At 36.0% G+C, this 17,080-nt stretch overlaps 1 protein-coding gene across 13 annotated transcripts in view; it reads right to left on the bottom strand.

Annotated features, from left to right (window-relative positions):
• Positions 1-17,080, bottom strand: part of DST (dystonin) — a 290,720-nt gene that overhangs the window by 40,461 nt on the left and 233,179 nt on the right. For all 13 annotated transcript variants that reach the window (XM_041410734.1, XM_041410735.1, XM_041410736.1 and 10 more), the window contains 9 exons: positions 16,161-16,367; positions 12,554-12,673; positions 12,262-12,369; positions 10,278-10,496; positions 7,155-7,358; positions 4,110-4,341; positions 3,535-3,761; positions 2,751-2,873; positions 1,919-2,020 (listed from right to left, as the gene is read on the bottom strand). In XM_041410734.1, coding sequence (XP_041266668.1) covers positions 1,919-2,020; positions 2,751-2,873; positions 3,535-3,761; positions 4,110-4,341; positions 7,155-7,358; positions 10,278-10,496; positions 12,262-12,369; positions 12,554-12,673; positions 16,161-16,367 — 1,542 coding nt within the window. The remainder of the gene's footprint in view (positions 1-1,918; positions 2,021-2,750; positions 2,874-3,534; positions 3,762-4,109; positions 4,342-7,154; positions 7,359-10,277; positions 10,497-12,261; positions 12,370-12,553; positions 12,674-16,160; positions 16,368-17,080) is intronic.

Raw genomic sequence — 17,080 nt, 5'->3', positions numbered from 1 at the left:
AATGCCATTATTTTTGAAAGTTGTATTGAGTAAAATATCACAACTTTTCTTTTTTCCAGAGAAGCTATTGCTCTTCTCTTTCAAAGAAAAAAACTTTCCCAGCAAAACCTAGGTTTCTTTGTAATACAATAGAACAAATATCCATGTAACAGTTACAGGAGTGTACATTCTGCAATACTGGACTTCTATTAGCAGCAAGATTCTGCCAGAATTATTCATGTTCAGTACCAATCTACTTCTTGTATTTACCCTTCAGGGGATTCATAAAAAAATCAGATTTTACACAAGACAAACTCTATTCTACAGCTGTTTGGAGTGAAAATTGAAGGTGATGAATAATACACCTTAAATGAGGATTACAAACTTGAAGAAAGCTATTTGTGTAAGGAACATGGAACTCCCTATTCAGTACATACTAAGCAGTGAAGAACCATAACTGAGCTAGAATGAATCTCTAAAGGATAATGCAGAGTGAGTTAAAAAAATAAAAAATAAATTATGTCTTCCCAGTTCTGATGCTTTGTGGGTATTCCTTTTGCTCCTGATACAATGCAGAACCTCAAGAATACTCTACATGGATTGAGAACATCTGCATCAATCGGAGTAATGGCACAAGGGAAAAAACACCTCCAACTAGGCCCTTTTCCACCTGCCTGTGGTCTGTGGAGATACCATTAAGGAGAAATGCTTAGGACAACTTTTTGGAGCTGCTCAATGCTACATGGCTCCCTGAGAAAAGGAGAACAATGTGCTCAAGAGGGTGAGGCAGCTGCAGTTAACAATCTGTCCATAATACTTTCCATATTGTCTATTGAAATGAGTGTAAGCACTTAAATACAGTTCTTTCACAAAGTACCAAACTTGTAGGATGTGCCATGTACAGCTACAGGAAATAGAAAGCACTTAAACCAAATGGTGATGATTCTAATTGTCTAATCAACCTCTGCACAGTTGGAACACAGGAGAACCCAGACAAAAATCCATAGTGATAGTGCACTACAAAACAGGCAAGTTGCATCATTATTAAGAGTGGTCTGCTGCTTGATCTGCACCAAATCCAGAAGTAATTGCCCTCAGTGTCATGTGAAATTTCAGTTTTAAAGATTTAATGAACCATGGAAGACGGTAATTCCACCAAGAACAAAGAAACAAAACCAAAACAAACAAGCAACTAAAAAAACCCAACAGCACATACAGAGAAAAGATCATAGTTTCAAAGGATAGGTTGTGTTAGAGACCTTTAAAGGTCAACTAAAGTACAGCCCCTCTTCTTCTCTAAACTTCATCAGTTCTGGGAAGCACAGTGTACAAGATATCAAACTGCTGGAACATTTGCCTACAGATTTAAAAAGGGAATCATCTTCTGAAGTATTGTGATAGGATAAATGATACTAAGAATAACAGTTTTGAAACATTATGTTAATGATATTTTTGCTTAAAATACTCAAACATTTTACTTATAAATAAGGTGGAATAAAATTCAAGTGTTTTAATTGTCTTCGACTCAAAGAAAATGGGCATACAGACCTGTACTCTGTTCCCTTCAGACCACAAAGATGTGTCACAACTTTAACCTGCCTTGACTATCACAAGAAAATGTGAGCAGAACTACTGTGAATGTGTGATGCCAAAAAACCTCTGCTCTTATCAACAAACAAGGGGACATTAATATTGAATCTAAACACAGTGCAATTTATGGACATGAAGAAAACAACCCAACATACGCATTCTTTAATGCAAAAAATTCCCAACAAACCAACCCAAACCAATCTTGAGAAAAAACTCTCCTACTTAAGAAAACAGTCACTACAACCAGAGTTCAGTACTTGTCACCTACCTAATCCCATGACACTTTTTACTACAACCACATTAAAGCCCATTGACCAAAGGCTGGGTAAAGTATATCACATCATCTTACCTGTAGCCCATCTTGGTATTGAACAGCTGCCTGCATAGCTTCCCCAAGCTTATCCACACGCTCTTTCCATGTTTTGTTTAATGCATCCCAGGCAGAATTCAGCTGCAAGTAAACACAATTTACTCCAATAGACAAAAGAATTTTACTGCTATATAATGTGGATTTACTAACACTTCACTGATCAATAATACAAATAAACTAAGCATGACTAGTTCACATTTATTCCATATTAACACTCTTGTTCTCCCTATCACTGCCTAACTAATTTCTTTCAGAATTCAGTAGAGGTTCTTAATTATAAAAGCTGTAAACTTCAATACTGACTGAATATTACCAGAGATCGTACACTTAGTAGAGGAAATACTACTAAATCATTTGGAGATGCATCACCATAATAAAAATACCTTAAAAGAATCATACATTGCTGAAACTGGAGAAATAAAAAGTACTTCACAGATATCGAAACAGGATAGTCTCAGTTAAGATGTCTCACTTGGCATGAAGAATATATATCCAAAATTTATTCCAGCATTACTTTTTACAAGAAATAGTCACCTACAATATTAATCAGTGGCTATTTTTAAAAAAACCTGTCTTTTACAAAAGTTCTAAACCATAAATCAATGAAATTAAGCAGTGTGCACATTCTAATCTAATCTAATCTAAGATTTCTTCACTCAAAAGGCAAATCTTACTTTAGAAAGGCTTCAGTGGTGTCTCACTTTTGCCAGAAAATTTTTATTTTCAAAATTTGTTGGGGTCGTAGGGAATATACAAATTTCAGTTGAGCAAGCTATCACATAGCAGACCTAAGCATCTGCATCTCCCATACCTCATCTATACTCTTGTTGACAATAGGTTTGTCAGGCTCTCCACAAGCAGCTCTCAGCTCAGAGCCAAGGCTCACAACTGCTTCTAGTTCTTCTTGTAATCCATCAATTTCTTCTTTAGCAGCCTACAAAGAGAAAAAAATCCAATGCTACTAATACTAAATTTAATAACCTATGTACAACTTGCTTTCAAGACAGAACACAGCAGGATTCCGCCTTTGTTTTCCTTCCAGTCACTTGGACTTAAAAAATAAGCATCCCTTTGCAGTGTCAGATGAAATCAGCTGACATCAGTCTAAATTGTAACAATGGTTTATGATACCAATTTGCATGAGATAGAAAAAGTAAACAGGAAGTTTTAAATTAGATTTCTTTAATCAGAATGTCTCCTTTGTCAGAGGTTATCATTCAACCTTCAAACATTTAACTATCAGTATAAATAATTACAGGCTTAGAGGATAATACATAGAGCATAATACATTTGTCCACCTTTCATTTAGATGTTACGTACTACTCAAGGAATCTCAAGTATGTACAACTTTTAAAAGTCTCAGTGAGATGGTTATTATGTACATATTTACAAACAAATAAGGAAATGTAATGACAAGCATATGTTGTATGCTCATTGCAATTAAGTACTGATACATGTTATTAACTGTAGCCTCTTGAGATACCATTATGGAAAATTTCTACACAATTATCCCTCTTAGTCTTTACAAAATAATATCTTCTCCTCTGCACACCATAAATAAAGTACTTCAAATCAAGAAAATACTTTCGACTGACCTCTGCAGCTTCTTGCTGTTGCTTGACTACAGATGGGTCAACTCCAGGTCCCTCAAGCTCTCGAATGAAGTCCTGAGTATCTTTAATAGTAGCTACAAGAGCCATATGATCACACCAAAACTTTTCAGCTAGTTCCATTACATCCAACAGTTTGGCCTCTCTTTCCTCAGTCAAGGTCTGGATGTCCTCCCAAATTAGGACCATTTGGTCTAGTTTATCTTGAACAGCTAAACAACAAAGGAACTAGATTACTACCTTGGCAAACAATTCTTGGTCATAAATCTCTCTACAGTTCTACAGCAGAAACATATGTGTACATTTTAAAATTTAGACTCCAAAATATTTCTTTGCAGGACTCCTTATAATGTTAAGTGGAAACAAACACAATGGCCTTTAAAAATAAAATAAAGGTCATATCCACAATGAATTATTTTAAACAAATGCTTTGTTTTTATAAATCTTAAGCAGTTTCTCCAGGAGGACATTGCCCAGATTAGAGGTCATCAGAAATGAAGAATTTTATATACTGCAGCTTACTGCATTTCTACTACATGAAAGTTTTCTCAGTCTATTACCTTTAGCAGACATATCCTTATCAGCGCCTTCTGAGCGAGCAATCATTTCCTCCCCTCTCTGTTTAAGTGTCTCATACACTGGCTGAAGTTTTTCCAGATCCACTGACACATTCTTATTTTCACTGATCTGCTCTTTTATCTTCTCAACCTCTGCCGAGATCGAAGGTGGCTGCCTCAGACGTTCAACTATGCGCTTCAGACTCTCGAGAGTTGGATCTATCTTGTCATGAAACTAGGAGGGTGGTACAGGACAGAAGGAAATGGTAGACAAATTAGAATATCTTTTTTAAAAAACCCAACACACTAAAAAACAGGATCTGAAATTACCTTGGAAAAAAAGTACTTTACTTCTCTATCCAACATATGTATGTGCAAATTGCAATACCTCCCTCTTTAATATCTGAATTACAAAAATAGCCCTGCAAAATGATAGGTTCTCTCAAATTCAAGAACTTTTCTATTAAGTTTGGGTTCACTCCTGAGACACTCCCTCTGAGAGTACTATACACATGGCAGAATCCACTTACATTTAGTCCTGTGAAACTCATGTAGTTTGTAGCTTTAGAGAGCTATGGCTTTCTGACTTCATCAATTTAGAAAGATTTGTACTTTACTACTAAAAACATACATTTTCCTGTTAGGACCAACATACTGATATACTACCTTTGATTAAGGCTTTATACGTAAGATCATGCAAAAAGACATTTGTTAGTGGCTAGGAGGTGCTTGCTAGTGCAGTAAAGGTAAGTTACTTTCTGCAACTAAAAGCACACAATAGTGTATATAACATCCTTCCATGTTTGACTGAGCCCAGGTAGGTGCTCAGAAACTCAATTACAGCTGTCTTAATGTGGTTCAGCCTTTGGGATAGGTCCAAAGTTAGCCTTTATTATATGCTTTTGGATCCATAGAGATTCCTAAATATCTTGCACCACCACGCGCCTTTCCAATTAAAGAAATCGATAAATTGTGGGTGCATTTAATGACTCTCCAGGATCTATAAAAAGTATTCTTGACAACACTTGGAAAAGATGCAAGAAAGAACTCGGCAAAACAAGATTACCTTATGTGAATAAATAGCTACATCCCTTCCATTCAAAGGAATATACACAGGCAATATAAATATAATTACTTTTTCCCACCATACAACCCACTTCACATCTGACTCTGTGACCAACAGTACAGGCTCAGTGTTTTTGTTAGAAGTGTGAATATCATACACACCAACAAAATGTGTTATGATAGTAGCCTTCCCACATTCAAGACTTCCGAGAAACTGAGTGTGGCAACAAAACCTAACGAAAGTGCTAAAACCTGAAATTAAATTGGCAACATCTGCATCTAATTTTAGGACACATATCACATTTTTAAGTTGTCAGTGCATTCAATGGGTCTCCTCGTACCAACTTCAACAAAGTGTTTTAGAACTTAAAAGAAAAAAATGCAAGTCATTACAATCTCTCATTCTAGCTTCATACATTATATCCTTCCTTTGATACACAGTGCAATTTAATATAATTTCAAACCTGAAGAGTTAAATAATTACTCTTCAAGGACTGTCTAGACAAACATTGACATAAACACCATAGTGCAGAGATCTGATAATACATATTCACATATCTTCATAAAAAACGATTTTATATAATTACATTCTGTGGGCATTCGAATGTTTTGCTTTGCCATCTGTGTATACATTTAGGTATACAAAATGAACCTTAAAGTATTGCATAAATAATTCAGTAATTTCTCAACATCTGATTATGTTCTAGGTGTTAGCAAAGAATGCATTTCTAATTCTTGCTTTCTGTACTTAGCCAGTACATGTTGATGTCTATCACATACAAAACAGGGACTCTAACACTAAGTAAATATCTTGATTTTCAAATTGACAGTTCCACATATAGGGAGGACTAAACATTTATGACAAATTAGAAGAGAGGATTTAAATAATCAGAAGTGTGAATAAGGAAGGTGTTTAGAAAGGCTAAAAGTTTAGACTGAAAGTTTAGTTAAAAAAAAAAAAGTCTATAACCACTTCAAAAGCAGGATGATACCTGATGTCATTAGTTTTGCCTCACATTCTTAAACTCAGCTGCAGGGGCTAGGAATATGACATTCATTATAATGACCTGACAAAATTACTCAGAATGTAGAATTGTTAAGGTCTTCAAGGTGTATTTCTTTAGTTAATATTTAAGAACTAAGCAGAACATAGCTCTTATTTCCAGTGAAGAGGAAAAAAGGGGAATTTCCTATAAAAACAGCAGGATAGAACAAAGTACTTTTATTCAGGTTTTTGTATGGTTTTATGTACAAATTTTCACTGAGTTCTTTTCTGAATGTGGGGTAGAGGAAAAAAATTCTGTGTGAATTAAATGACAATTAACCCATATTTAACAGCTGCTAGAACACAACATTTGACAATACTCTACTAAAGTTCATTTCATAGGCTGATGAAGGTAGAATATGCAGGTTCTGTGGACTTGACCTGAGTTTTATGCTGATGACATTTTGTGAAGTCTAAATTTCGTGGTAATACTTTCCTGTGACAGTTTCAGCCCATTATATTATATTTTTTGGAGTCTGCAGCAACAAGCCAATGCCATTACCACTGTAAAACTACCCACTAGCTTCACTGCCAACTGTTAACTACAGCTGCTAATTTCTAGAAATAACTATACCCAAGTTAACTGATCAAAAGTGACATTTGTTTACAAATGAAGCATCAGCTAGCAACAGACCAGTAAGAGAAAACAAAAGTGAAAATCAAATGCCACGTTTTTAGACCACTAGTTTTACTTAAAAATTAAGCAGCTTTAACATTTTTCAATGGCTGCACAGTCATAATACTGACCAATATATAAAATTATAACCCCTCAAGGCACAGAAAAATCAATACCATTAGCAGTGATATGAACATTCACAGACCATTAGGTTGAAAAATCCAGACGAAACAGTAGCTTAGTCTTGACATAACCATGTAAGATGACAATGTGTATTTTTCCATTGAATGAACCCAATTATACTTTAAACCTTAATTGATACCTGGGTACACTGAGAAATGGCTTCATCCAGTGCCAGTGCTCGCTTTTTGACATCTTCCTTAATTTTACTGTAAAGGGTGTCAGCTGCCACATATTTCTCTTGGATAGAAAAGCCTTCTCCTGGGCTCAGCTCCAGCAACTGAGGCCCAGTTTTGTTCATCTTATCTATATGAGGCTTGTGCTCAGCAATCAGCTCACGCAGTTGCTATAACAAATGAAACAACTTATCAGTTTCTTATGCTTGCACCACCACATTACAACTGTCCACACTTCCAACACATCCAGCTGGCAAGAAATTCCAAACAAATACCTTTCGTCTTCATGTAAAGCAGAAATAAAGTTAATGACTGCTTTGCCAGTGATCATTCCTATTCCAACACAGAACTATGCAGGCATAAAACATCAGAACTAGAGACACGCTGGAAACACTCTGGCAGGACATATGATTACAGGCAAAATATAAGATGCTAATTATGCATATGATGCTAACAACAGACATTGCCCATCATATTTAGTACCCATAATGACAGAAAGGGCAACGATATTCCAGACATGGGCGTAACACCACCACATATATACTTTTCATGTTGATATTGGTCACATGCTGCAAAGCCTTTCATTGAAGAGCACCACAGAAAGAGGTACCAGCATTGCAAGAAAATTAATTCAAATTATCCTTGATTTAAGAACAGGAAACCAGCACAAGGGAGGGTCAAAGAAATCAAGTGAAAAGGGCAAAAGGACAAGCAAGGATGATCAGTAGAGACCTATCAACCTTGTTCATCCATCTCCCCTTCTGGCCACAAGACCCCTCTGTCTTTATAACAGCACTATTATTTAACTTACACAATGTTTAACATGTAATTAGTAAGTGCATTCTATTTGATCTCAGTTGTCTATTCCCTCTCATCATCTACCCCAGAAGCAAAAACTGTGCTGAAGACTGTACAGGGGCTTGTGGAAGTGAAATGTCACAAGGTGTCTTCCAAGTTATCTAAGGATTTCAAATTTTTCTTGTTTGCACACATAGAACTGACAAAAGGGAAAGGGTTTTGTTTGTGTGAGTAGTCCCATCCTTCCTTCATTTTATTTACTTTCTCATGTCACCCCTCCCTTTTCAGAGAAGTCCCAGTTTTGTGAGGCACTGTCCCTCTCAGTGCTGTGAACTCCATGTTTCTATCCAATAGATCCAGCGCAGGAACACGAGAGGTATATGCACTGCTCCTCCCAGCTAAGAGTTTAAATTCAGGAAGACCCAGAAAAGAGCCTATATCAGTCTCAGTGTAAATAAGTTCTCCTCTCATTACTACAGTCCTTCCCTTAAAAAGGAATCCAGATGCTGGCTTTCTTCCTTGCTCCTCCCCATAAGAGGAGATGTTGAGGAGACTGGGAAGACAATGACACAATTCTTCAGTCCCCCAATGACAAAAGAGAAAGGAAAATAACCCCCCTGACTCTAACTACTTACTTTGAAAGTAACTTCATTTATACACCTTGCCATAAGAAAAATTATGTTGATTAGTTTAGAGGAGGAAAAGGAGATTATAAGAACAGCTTGAAAATTTTTAGAAAATAATTTTGTGTGGTTTACTTTTGAGCACAAAGAGATGACTTGACACAAGGCCACAAAAGTGTCCATTTCTGGGTCTAAACCTTATGCTAATACTCTGCCAAGAGCTCATTTCAAACCAAACTAACTGCATGTTACTCACACAGAATCAACTCTATGAATTCCCCATCTTGGAACCAAGATAGTCATCAGAAATACATCAGAACAGAAACATTAAGTTCTCATTCACATTTGAGAACTACCTTTTTTCTTTCTTCTTTTTAATAGAACAACAAATTATTTGGTCTTCTCCATGACCTACTATTGGGTAAACAATTCTAGCAAAGAAGCGTTTCAGAGCAGATTACGTGTTAAAAGTGCCTGACATTAATCTTCAATTTAACAAACAAATCTCAGCTAATGGCATAGCCCGGGGAAAATGCAAAAATAGAAGCTCATCTGAAAGGCTTCTCATAGAAACAGCATGATTAAAGTACATGAGGAACAATCCTGCAAGTAGAGCAAGCATGATACGGCTCATGGTGACTAATCAAGGTAGCTTGTAAAGCTTATGTTATATAGCCAGTCTTAACAGAACATGTTTGTTCATTCTGGACATAATAGGAAGACAAATGAGTGAACCTTGTGTTTACCAGTACATAAGAGTGGCACATTTCATTAGCTGGTCTCAAAGTAAACACGACTTTGAAGCCAGGGTTCATGCTATCTAACTTGAGTCACTTAATGGAGGCAGCTGAAATAAAAAAACACTAGTTACTCCATGCTTAGCAGGGAGAAACAGGTATCTCCAGTGGCTGTGCAGGTTTTGCATCTGCCAAAACATGCAGGTTTTTAACCTCAGTGGGATGCATCTGGTTCCATGTGATACTAGCAGTATCCTCAGTTTTTATCCAAACTGATTATATATCCATACAGTGGCCAGTCTACAATATGGTCACCTCTATTTTGTGATGCCATGGTAAACAATTATTTATTTTAATTATTGCATAACAAACATTATTGACATGATAAAATTACTACGGGATTGGTAGCCAAGCAATCAATCATTGGCCCTCTAATTGTTCATCTTCCTTACTCAGCTAAGTTTAGTTTCAATGTTACCAATAAAACAAAGGCTACATTTTTTATGCACACATAAGATCAGCCTATGTCCATATCTGTGTACAGACTGTACCCCTCTTTTGTTTCTTGCTCCAACGCCCCATATCTGTTCTTTCTGTTTCTGCTTTGGTTTCTTCCAATACTGACATTAATGAGCACTTTTAAATATACTTCTTAACTAATAACTTTTATGTGTTCAGTTCTCTCAGTACAATGGCAATTCAGCCCTTTTTTATGCTTACAGATCACTTGCTGCCTTCCCCAGAGACTCTTGCTTACATGCACAGTTTGATAAACAGAAGAGATGACTGAAAATGTACATACTCTGCATCATTGTTTCATTTTTTTTCCAACAGAAGAGTATCTCTTTCAGTCTTAAGAATTTTGCAGAGTACTCCAGTTATAAGCAAAATACTTCCCGGTTTTTAACACTTTCTTTTTCAAAACACTTACCCTATGCTCTTCTTGTTGTTGCTTTAATGTTTCATATTCAAGGGCTGGTGCAGGAAGCTGAGAGATGATCATCTCTGTTTCAGTTAACCATGGCCAAAGCTCTTCATAAGTCTCCCAGAACTGGTTAACTAGGGACTGAGCCCGTTCCAGCTGGAGGTTTCTCTCTGAGTTCATCTGACAGACTTGATCATATTTCTGTAAGAGGCTTTCAATTTTTTTCTGCAAAATAATATTAATTTTTAAAAAGTATGTTTTCCCATGTGTCTCTTACCTTTATTTCTGAACATTCTTTGATAATTTTAGCATCAATTCACAGTGAATAAAATTTCAATTTTGATGTTTCTACAGTATCACTGTTTAAGGTGGACAATATCAACAATGAAGGAGACCAGACTTTGACAGAATACTTGCAAAATAATTAGAATATATTTAACAATACTGATTCACACTTTATCATTATTATAATATTATTATATGAACACTATTCATAGAGCTTCTAAGTCAAGCTGCAAAGAATTTGACCACAGATCTTAGCCCAACTTCCTTACTGCAGACACTTATCTTCAGTGACACTTGGCAGAAACTAAGTTTTCCACAGAATTTCTGATTCAAAGCAAGAGGAAAAATACACAAAATCTGTTGGGATGTTTAGTTTTGTTTGGTGGTTTTTTTTGGTGGGGTTTTCTTTTCCACTCTGGCAAAATAATAGGATGTATTGTTGCAATTGTCATTTACAAACTTGCAACAGAAACCACAAAACACTATTTTCCAGGTTAGCCTACATTACTTAATGAGAATGTATTGCCATCAATAATACAGATAATAGTGATAGAACTATAAGGCTTATACATTACTAATTTAATGTATTTGGGCATGTAATAATAAATGAAAGTATCAACTAGCTATACTAGCTACATTTTTCCTGTGGAAAACTGCCCATGTTATCATATTTATGAAATATTATATGTGACAATGCACATAAATCCTAGCCTTGGAAAAACTACATATAAGCAAGATACTGAATATTAAGAACTTTTTTTTCCCTTTGGCAGAACAAACTATCCTTTCATTTGTTATGTCTTGTATGTAAATTAAGTATAGAGATGCTATCCAGAGGACAGAACACAACCTTAACACACAGATATACAGTACTTTTGACAAATAAAAATATTTAGTAGAGACTCACACAAAATTGCTCTGCCTTATGACTACAGTTTCATTGCAGAACACCCCATCTATTTTAAATTCACTTAAGAGCAAATCGAATTTATTCAGAGATCCTGCAGCAGAACACAATTACTGAAGCACTGTTTTTCATGGATTGGAACGACTGAATTCACACAACATATCCAGTCCCACCATAATTTAGCAAAAAAAATCCCGACCCCACAACTAATCCTTCCTAAATGCCATCATGAAAAATCCATCTCTACATGTTTGCAGCCCTGACATTGGGTCCTCTTTGTATGTGTGTAATAAACAGTCATAAGAATGCCTTCGTGGGCTGTGACAGGATAGAATAATCTTGGCAAGCAAGGTCTGCATGGAAATCAGCAGAAATTAAAGACTCACACTGAGGTGCAAAGCCACTGAATATGGCACAGAAATGTTCACACCCAGAGCATCACTGATCCAAAAGAACTCGGAACATAAACTGCCAGATTCCACACAACAACCCAGATGAGTAACACCTCCTTACTCAATCATCTATAGGCTAAAATACTAGTTACTATGGATGAAGATGATAAATGGGGCTCCAAATTAGTGTCAGTCAGAGAAGCAAGTACACAGCGTTTGTTCTCTTAACATCCTGAAGGAAGGAGAGCTATACACAAGAGCATTTCCTCTAGCATTATAATCCTCAGACAGGAAGTGACTGTAATTAATGCTTTTCCATTAGGATTTTAAAAGACACTATAGGAATCCTTCTACTTGTACATTTTCTGCATATCTACCACTGTAGCTGCAATTTAAGGAACTTTACCTTCATCATCTGTTTCTCTTCTTCAGTGCATGTTTTCATAATCTTATCCCCAGACTTAACAAGTTCATCTATAGTATCTTTGTGCCTTAAAATCTCCATAGTAAAAGCCTTGAAACACAATAAAAGTTGGTTAGAATAGTAATTTTTAAAAAAAAAGTATTTGGAGCAAAAGCTAGTTTTGAAATGCATTTATTATGATTTGATTGAAAATTAAATAATGCCAGTACATTTTCTAGATGGAGAGTGTGCTGGCCAATAATTAACATGACAGTTGGAAATGCATTTCTTTTACCTTTTGAACTTGCAGCTGAGCAGTGGTCTGGTCTTGCTCAAGCCTAATATCACCCAGAGACATCAGTTTCTTTTCTGTTTCTGCAATCCAGGCAAATTCAGCATCAGCTGCTTGATCAAACTAAATGATGGAAACAAGAATTAGTTCAGCAGTTCTACAGACATGAAATTAGAATAACAGTTTCAAAAATTTTAAAGAAGATTAAACAGCATCTTTTTGAATTTTTACAAAGATAGCTGCTAAATTTCCATTTAAGAGTTTTATATAAATGAAATAAAATGCCCAAAAAGGTTCTGAGGGATTGTGAAACAAGCAGCTTAATTCATAAGCATGACAAAGCAACAGAAGCAAATACTTTTTTCCCAAAGCCTACAGCTCTCTAACGGTCATAAGAAAATAAAAAAGGACGATAATCTCAGAGTTTTAACTAGACTGCTTGTTTTCATTTTATTCTACTTTTACATGTCTTTTTCATCTCTGTGTTTATTATTACTGCTAGTGTTATGTTACAATTATCCTGAGACACAGTTGTTTGATGTTACCCTATTAATCAGAAGAGTTGCTTTGGTATTAAATGATCAAGGCAAAACAAACACAATTCAGCTAAGTTAGTGCAAAAACCTCACCGAATTTAGAGAAGACAGAATTTCATCCAAATCTAGGCCTCAGATTAAATGCAAAAGTTTTTTTTGAGCATTTGGATACAGCCAGTCCTTTTCCTCCTGACTTTTAGATTAACTTCTGACTACAATAGTGAACATTTAAGTGTTTCAGAAATTTCCTAAAAGCACTAATATAACGAAAGGAGTTTCTTACTAATTTGCAAAGAAAAGCATGAAAATAAGAATGTGGGGATCTAAGTGTTCTGAAATGTGACAGCAAATTTAAAAAAAAAAAAAAAAAGAAATCATACATTCTGTCTTTAGATCAAGTTTATAGGCATGCATTTTAGCACACACATGTTGCAGTACGCAACCAGGGCAGCTTTGAGCCTAAGCCATTGAGAAATATTACCTGGGATGAACAGGATGCACATTGTAGAAACTACTAAGAATTCATTCAGTGAATTTGTTAAAACTCTACCCCCTCTCCAATAATATAGCCCTGAGTTATTGTGAAAGTCAAGATGTTTTAGGTCAGAACCTGCTACTTGTGTTGTTGATGCCCACACTTTCCTCAGAAATCTTCTAAACACTCTCAGTCCCACTTGTCTTTAAAATATGCTGATCTGTGTGCCTTTATGGCTGTAGTCCATACCAGCCCTGCTCTTTAATATCTCTGGAATTCACTTTAGTCACTAACACAGACTTGTCTTAGTGGTTAATCATGAGTCCCACAAAATGAAAGAAACAGTTCTGAGATTTCATTCTTTATGAGTCAATCTTTTTTGGCCTTTATAATCCATTTGTTATGTGAAAGAGCAGAACATTCTTTTTCACCAGATGTCATTTCTCATTTAAAATAACAGAAAGTAAGACTTGTCCTAAATATTGTGACATCCTACTATTAAGGTATGTTCTGAAACAATCAGTACTGTAAACATTAGCATGAAGTACATGCACCAGTGCTAATCCTTGCTTTAGAAACTACAGTTCACGATCAAGGTTTTCAGAAGTTCATCTATTTACGACTGAAAGGGAGAAGATAATTTCAAATGTCTTAGATGTACAAACTAACTGCAGTGTGACTTCCTGATACCAAATATTCATGGGTATGTAAATAATATTGAGGAAATATTTAATGGAAAAACCGAAATTAAGGCATAGCACTGAAACTTCTACGTTAAATTGCACTGAGGAAGAGAAGAACTCTAAACTCAATTTGCTGAAGGTATAGGATTTTCAATTTGTAATGCTTAAAAACAACATTAAGGAATAAAAAGCATAAAATTGGCTCTCTGAATCCAAAATTTGAAATGTTTTCTTTCCATTATACATGGCAGTTACTTATGAGCCCTCAGCTACACTTGGAGTCACTATAAAATCACCTATTTAATCCCCATCCAGTTTAACCAAGCATAGCTCATTGTGGTACATTTTCTTCTGATCAGGAATGATTGAATTCTGAATATGATGATGCTGTGATTTTCTCCATGAATGCTTTCTAAAGCACTCTCTACGGCTGCTTTAGAGTGAAGAACAGGTAGAATATGACCTTGTGTTTCCACACAGGACTCCTTCTCTAGAGGACTCCAACAAGGCCTTCAGTCTTGAGAAATGAAGACTAAACCATGCAGCTGAATTTATCTCTATTGTCAGTCTGGGACCATTTTGCCCAGGTAGTTAAAAACCCTGGGCATTGCATTTGTCTATTATTTTTCCAGCTTCCATTCATATGAGCTATTCTGCCTAATCATCTGTGTTTCTTGCTGCATTCCTCACCTTGGTCCAGGAACACCTGACACAAAACCCACACTTACTCCTACCAAAGCCTTGTATTCTCGGCAGCTTTGTCCTCCAGCCAAAACTTAATAGTACAGGCACTTCAACAAATTGCCACAGGGCAAACTGAAAGAGCACTGGCTTCTCCAAAAATGTTTTTTATTTTGCACAGCTAAATGGAAAGTATCTTATCCTTTACTGGAAGCACATTAAGCCACCCAAAACTTATCACAGGATATGGTGTACAGGTGTTTATTGCAATGATGTGCTGAAGTGGAGGTTGGGGTATACAGGATGAGAGTGCAATGTGTCCTTGCAACATTAGCTAGTGGAATAGCAGCTCTGGACTTTTCATGTCTGGATCTAAAACTGCTCAACTTGTGCTAGAGGATGAAACATACTCATAGAATTCAAAAAATCTGGAGGAGAGCCAATATATAATCTCCTATCTCACCTCATCACTCACTAAAAAAAACAAAAATCACCCTTCATTTTTGACGATTAGGTTAATGAGACAAGAAAATATTAATAAGCAAACCCCTTTAATGCCTGAACTAGAAAACTGTGTTTCCACAATGCATTTATAAGCTGGCTTAAATATGAGACTACTTAGTGACAAAATTACAGCCCAGTTCTCAAAATGTATCCCCATATAATTCTGTGCATGTATAGAAACCTCCACATATTAAATAACTCAGGTTTTGCACTCCAAGAAAAAAAGCATTGTGGATATTAATAAAAGTGTTATTTAAATCCTCCACTACAGCCTGAACAAGGTCATCCAGCTTTCAGTGGTCTAATGTGCAGAGGAGCTAGACAATCAGCAGATGCTGAAAGGTATGGCCAGCCTAGCAATATCAGTGTCACCTCCAGAAAAGGCAGCTCAGTATCTTGGCCCATATTTTACCTAACACAACATGATGTACAGAAGATGTGGGCCATTCAGTTCTTAAGCAAACCCTGACTTAAGGAGCCACAGATTACAAACAGCAATTTTAACTAAGATATTGTTGCTTGCATCAACAAAAGGGGAGACAACTACAACAGAGTACAGATTAACAGATTTCTTTCTGGCATTCATATTTTAACACTGGAGTACCATTTTATTCAAATGGGCCTTCTGCAGCTCAAGCATAACAAACTTTTGGCAACATCATTACAGGACAGCTTTTGTTCAAGAACACATGTCCAGAGACTGTGACTGTCCAAAGAAGAGTTTTCAGTACCTGCTGGGACCTCAGGAAGGCAGCATCGATCTCATCCACCTTCTGAGAGATCGTGTCACTCACTAATCTGTAACGTTCGTTGTCCTCCGTTATCATCTTGTCCAGCCCCTCTCTGGCCCTCCATGGCACCAGCTCCAGGAAGGCACTGCCAACTTCATTCAGAGTGTCCACTAAGCCTTTGTTGTTCTTTGCTTCTTTTTTCAGCTCCTGTAAAAGGCCATTTAAAACAATTAAACCATTTAAACATGGCAGTATATGAACAGAACATACAAAGTTTGCAGATTTTTCATTCTTTCAATTACTCCATTAGTCCAGAACTTAAATGCTCCCCACACAAACCAAAGGGCTAACTTAGAATATTTATTTTCAGCTAAACTGTATTACCTTTTTGGTACTGTAAGCTGTTTGACAGAAAGGTGATTCTTAAGAGAATTTTCTACAGAATCTAACTTAAAAATTTTTCTCTATTCAGTATGACTGTCTGAAAATTTTCTAAGAATTGCTAGTACTTCGTGAAGCATCCAAAGTAAATAAAATTAATGGATGGTTGTGAACTGCAACTCCATAAGGAACTAAATAATCAGCAAATGAAACTGGCATGCAATATAGCAAAATATGATTAATTCAAATTATTTCTGCAATGACTGGATTAAATTTCAAGCACACATTCGTACAACAGAATGAGCTTTTACCTGTATAGAACTTCCCATCTATTAAAGAAATTTAGTAGAATTTTTTTTAACTTCCACACTCAAAATTTTCTATACCATGCAGCTTATACTGCATTTTTTCTTTAGAAATACATCTTGTTTAACAAAATTAGTAATATATGTTTAAAATGCTGACACTTTACAGCATTTTAGCTGTGCCACAGCTAAAGAACTAAAATAACTTTGTTTGACAGCTTATGAAGTTTCCCA

This window comes from Onychostruthus taczanowskii, unplaced genomic scaffold (genome assembly GCF_017590055.1).
Source record: "Onychostruthus taczanowskii isolate IOZ18803 unplaced genomic scaffold, ASM1759005v1 scaffold33, whole genome shotgun sequence".
NCBI lineage: Eukaryota > Metazoa > Chordata > Aves > Passeriformes > Passeridae > Onychostruthus > Onychostruthus taczanowskii.
Note: the sequence above shows the minus strand (reverse complement) of the source record. Positions and strands in the feature narration are given on the sequence as shown.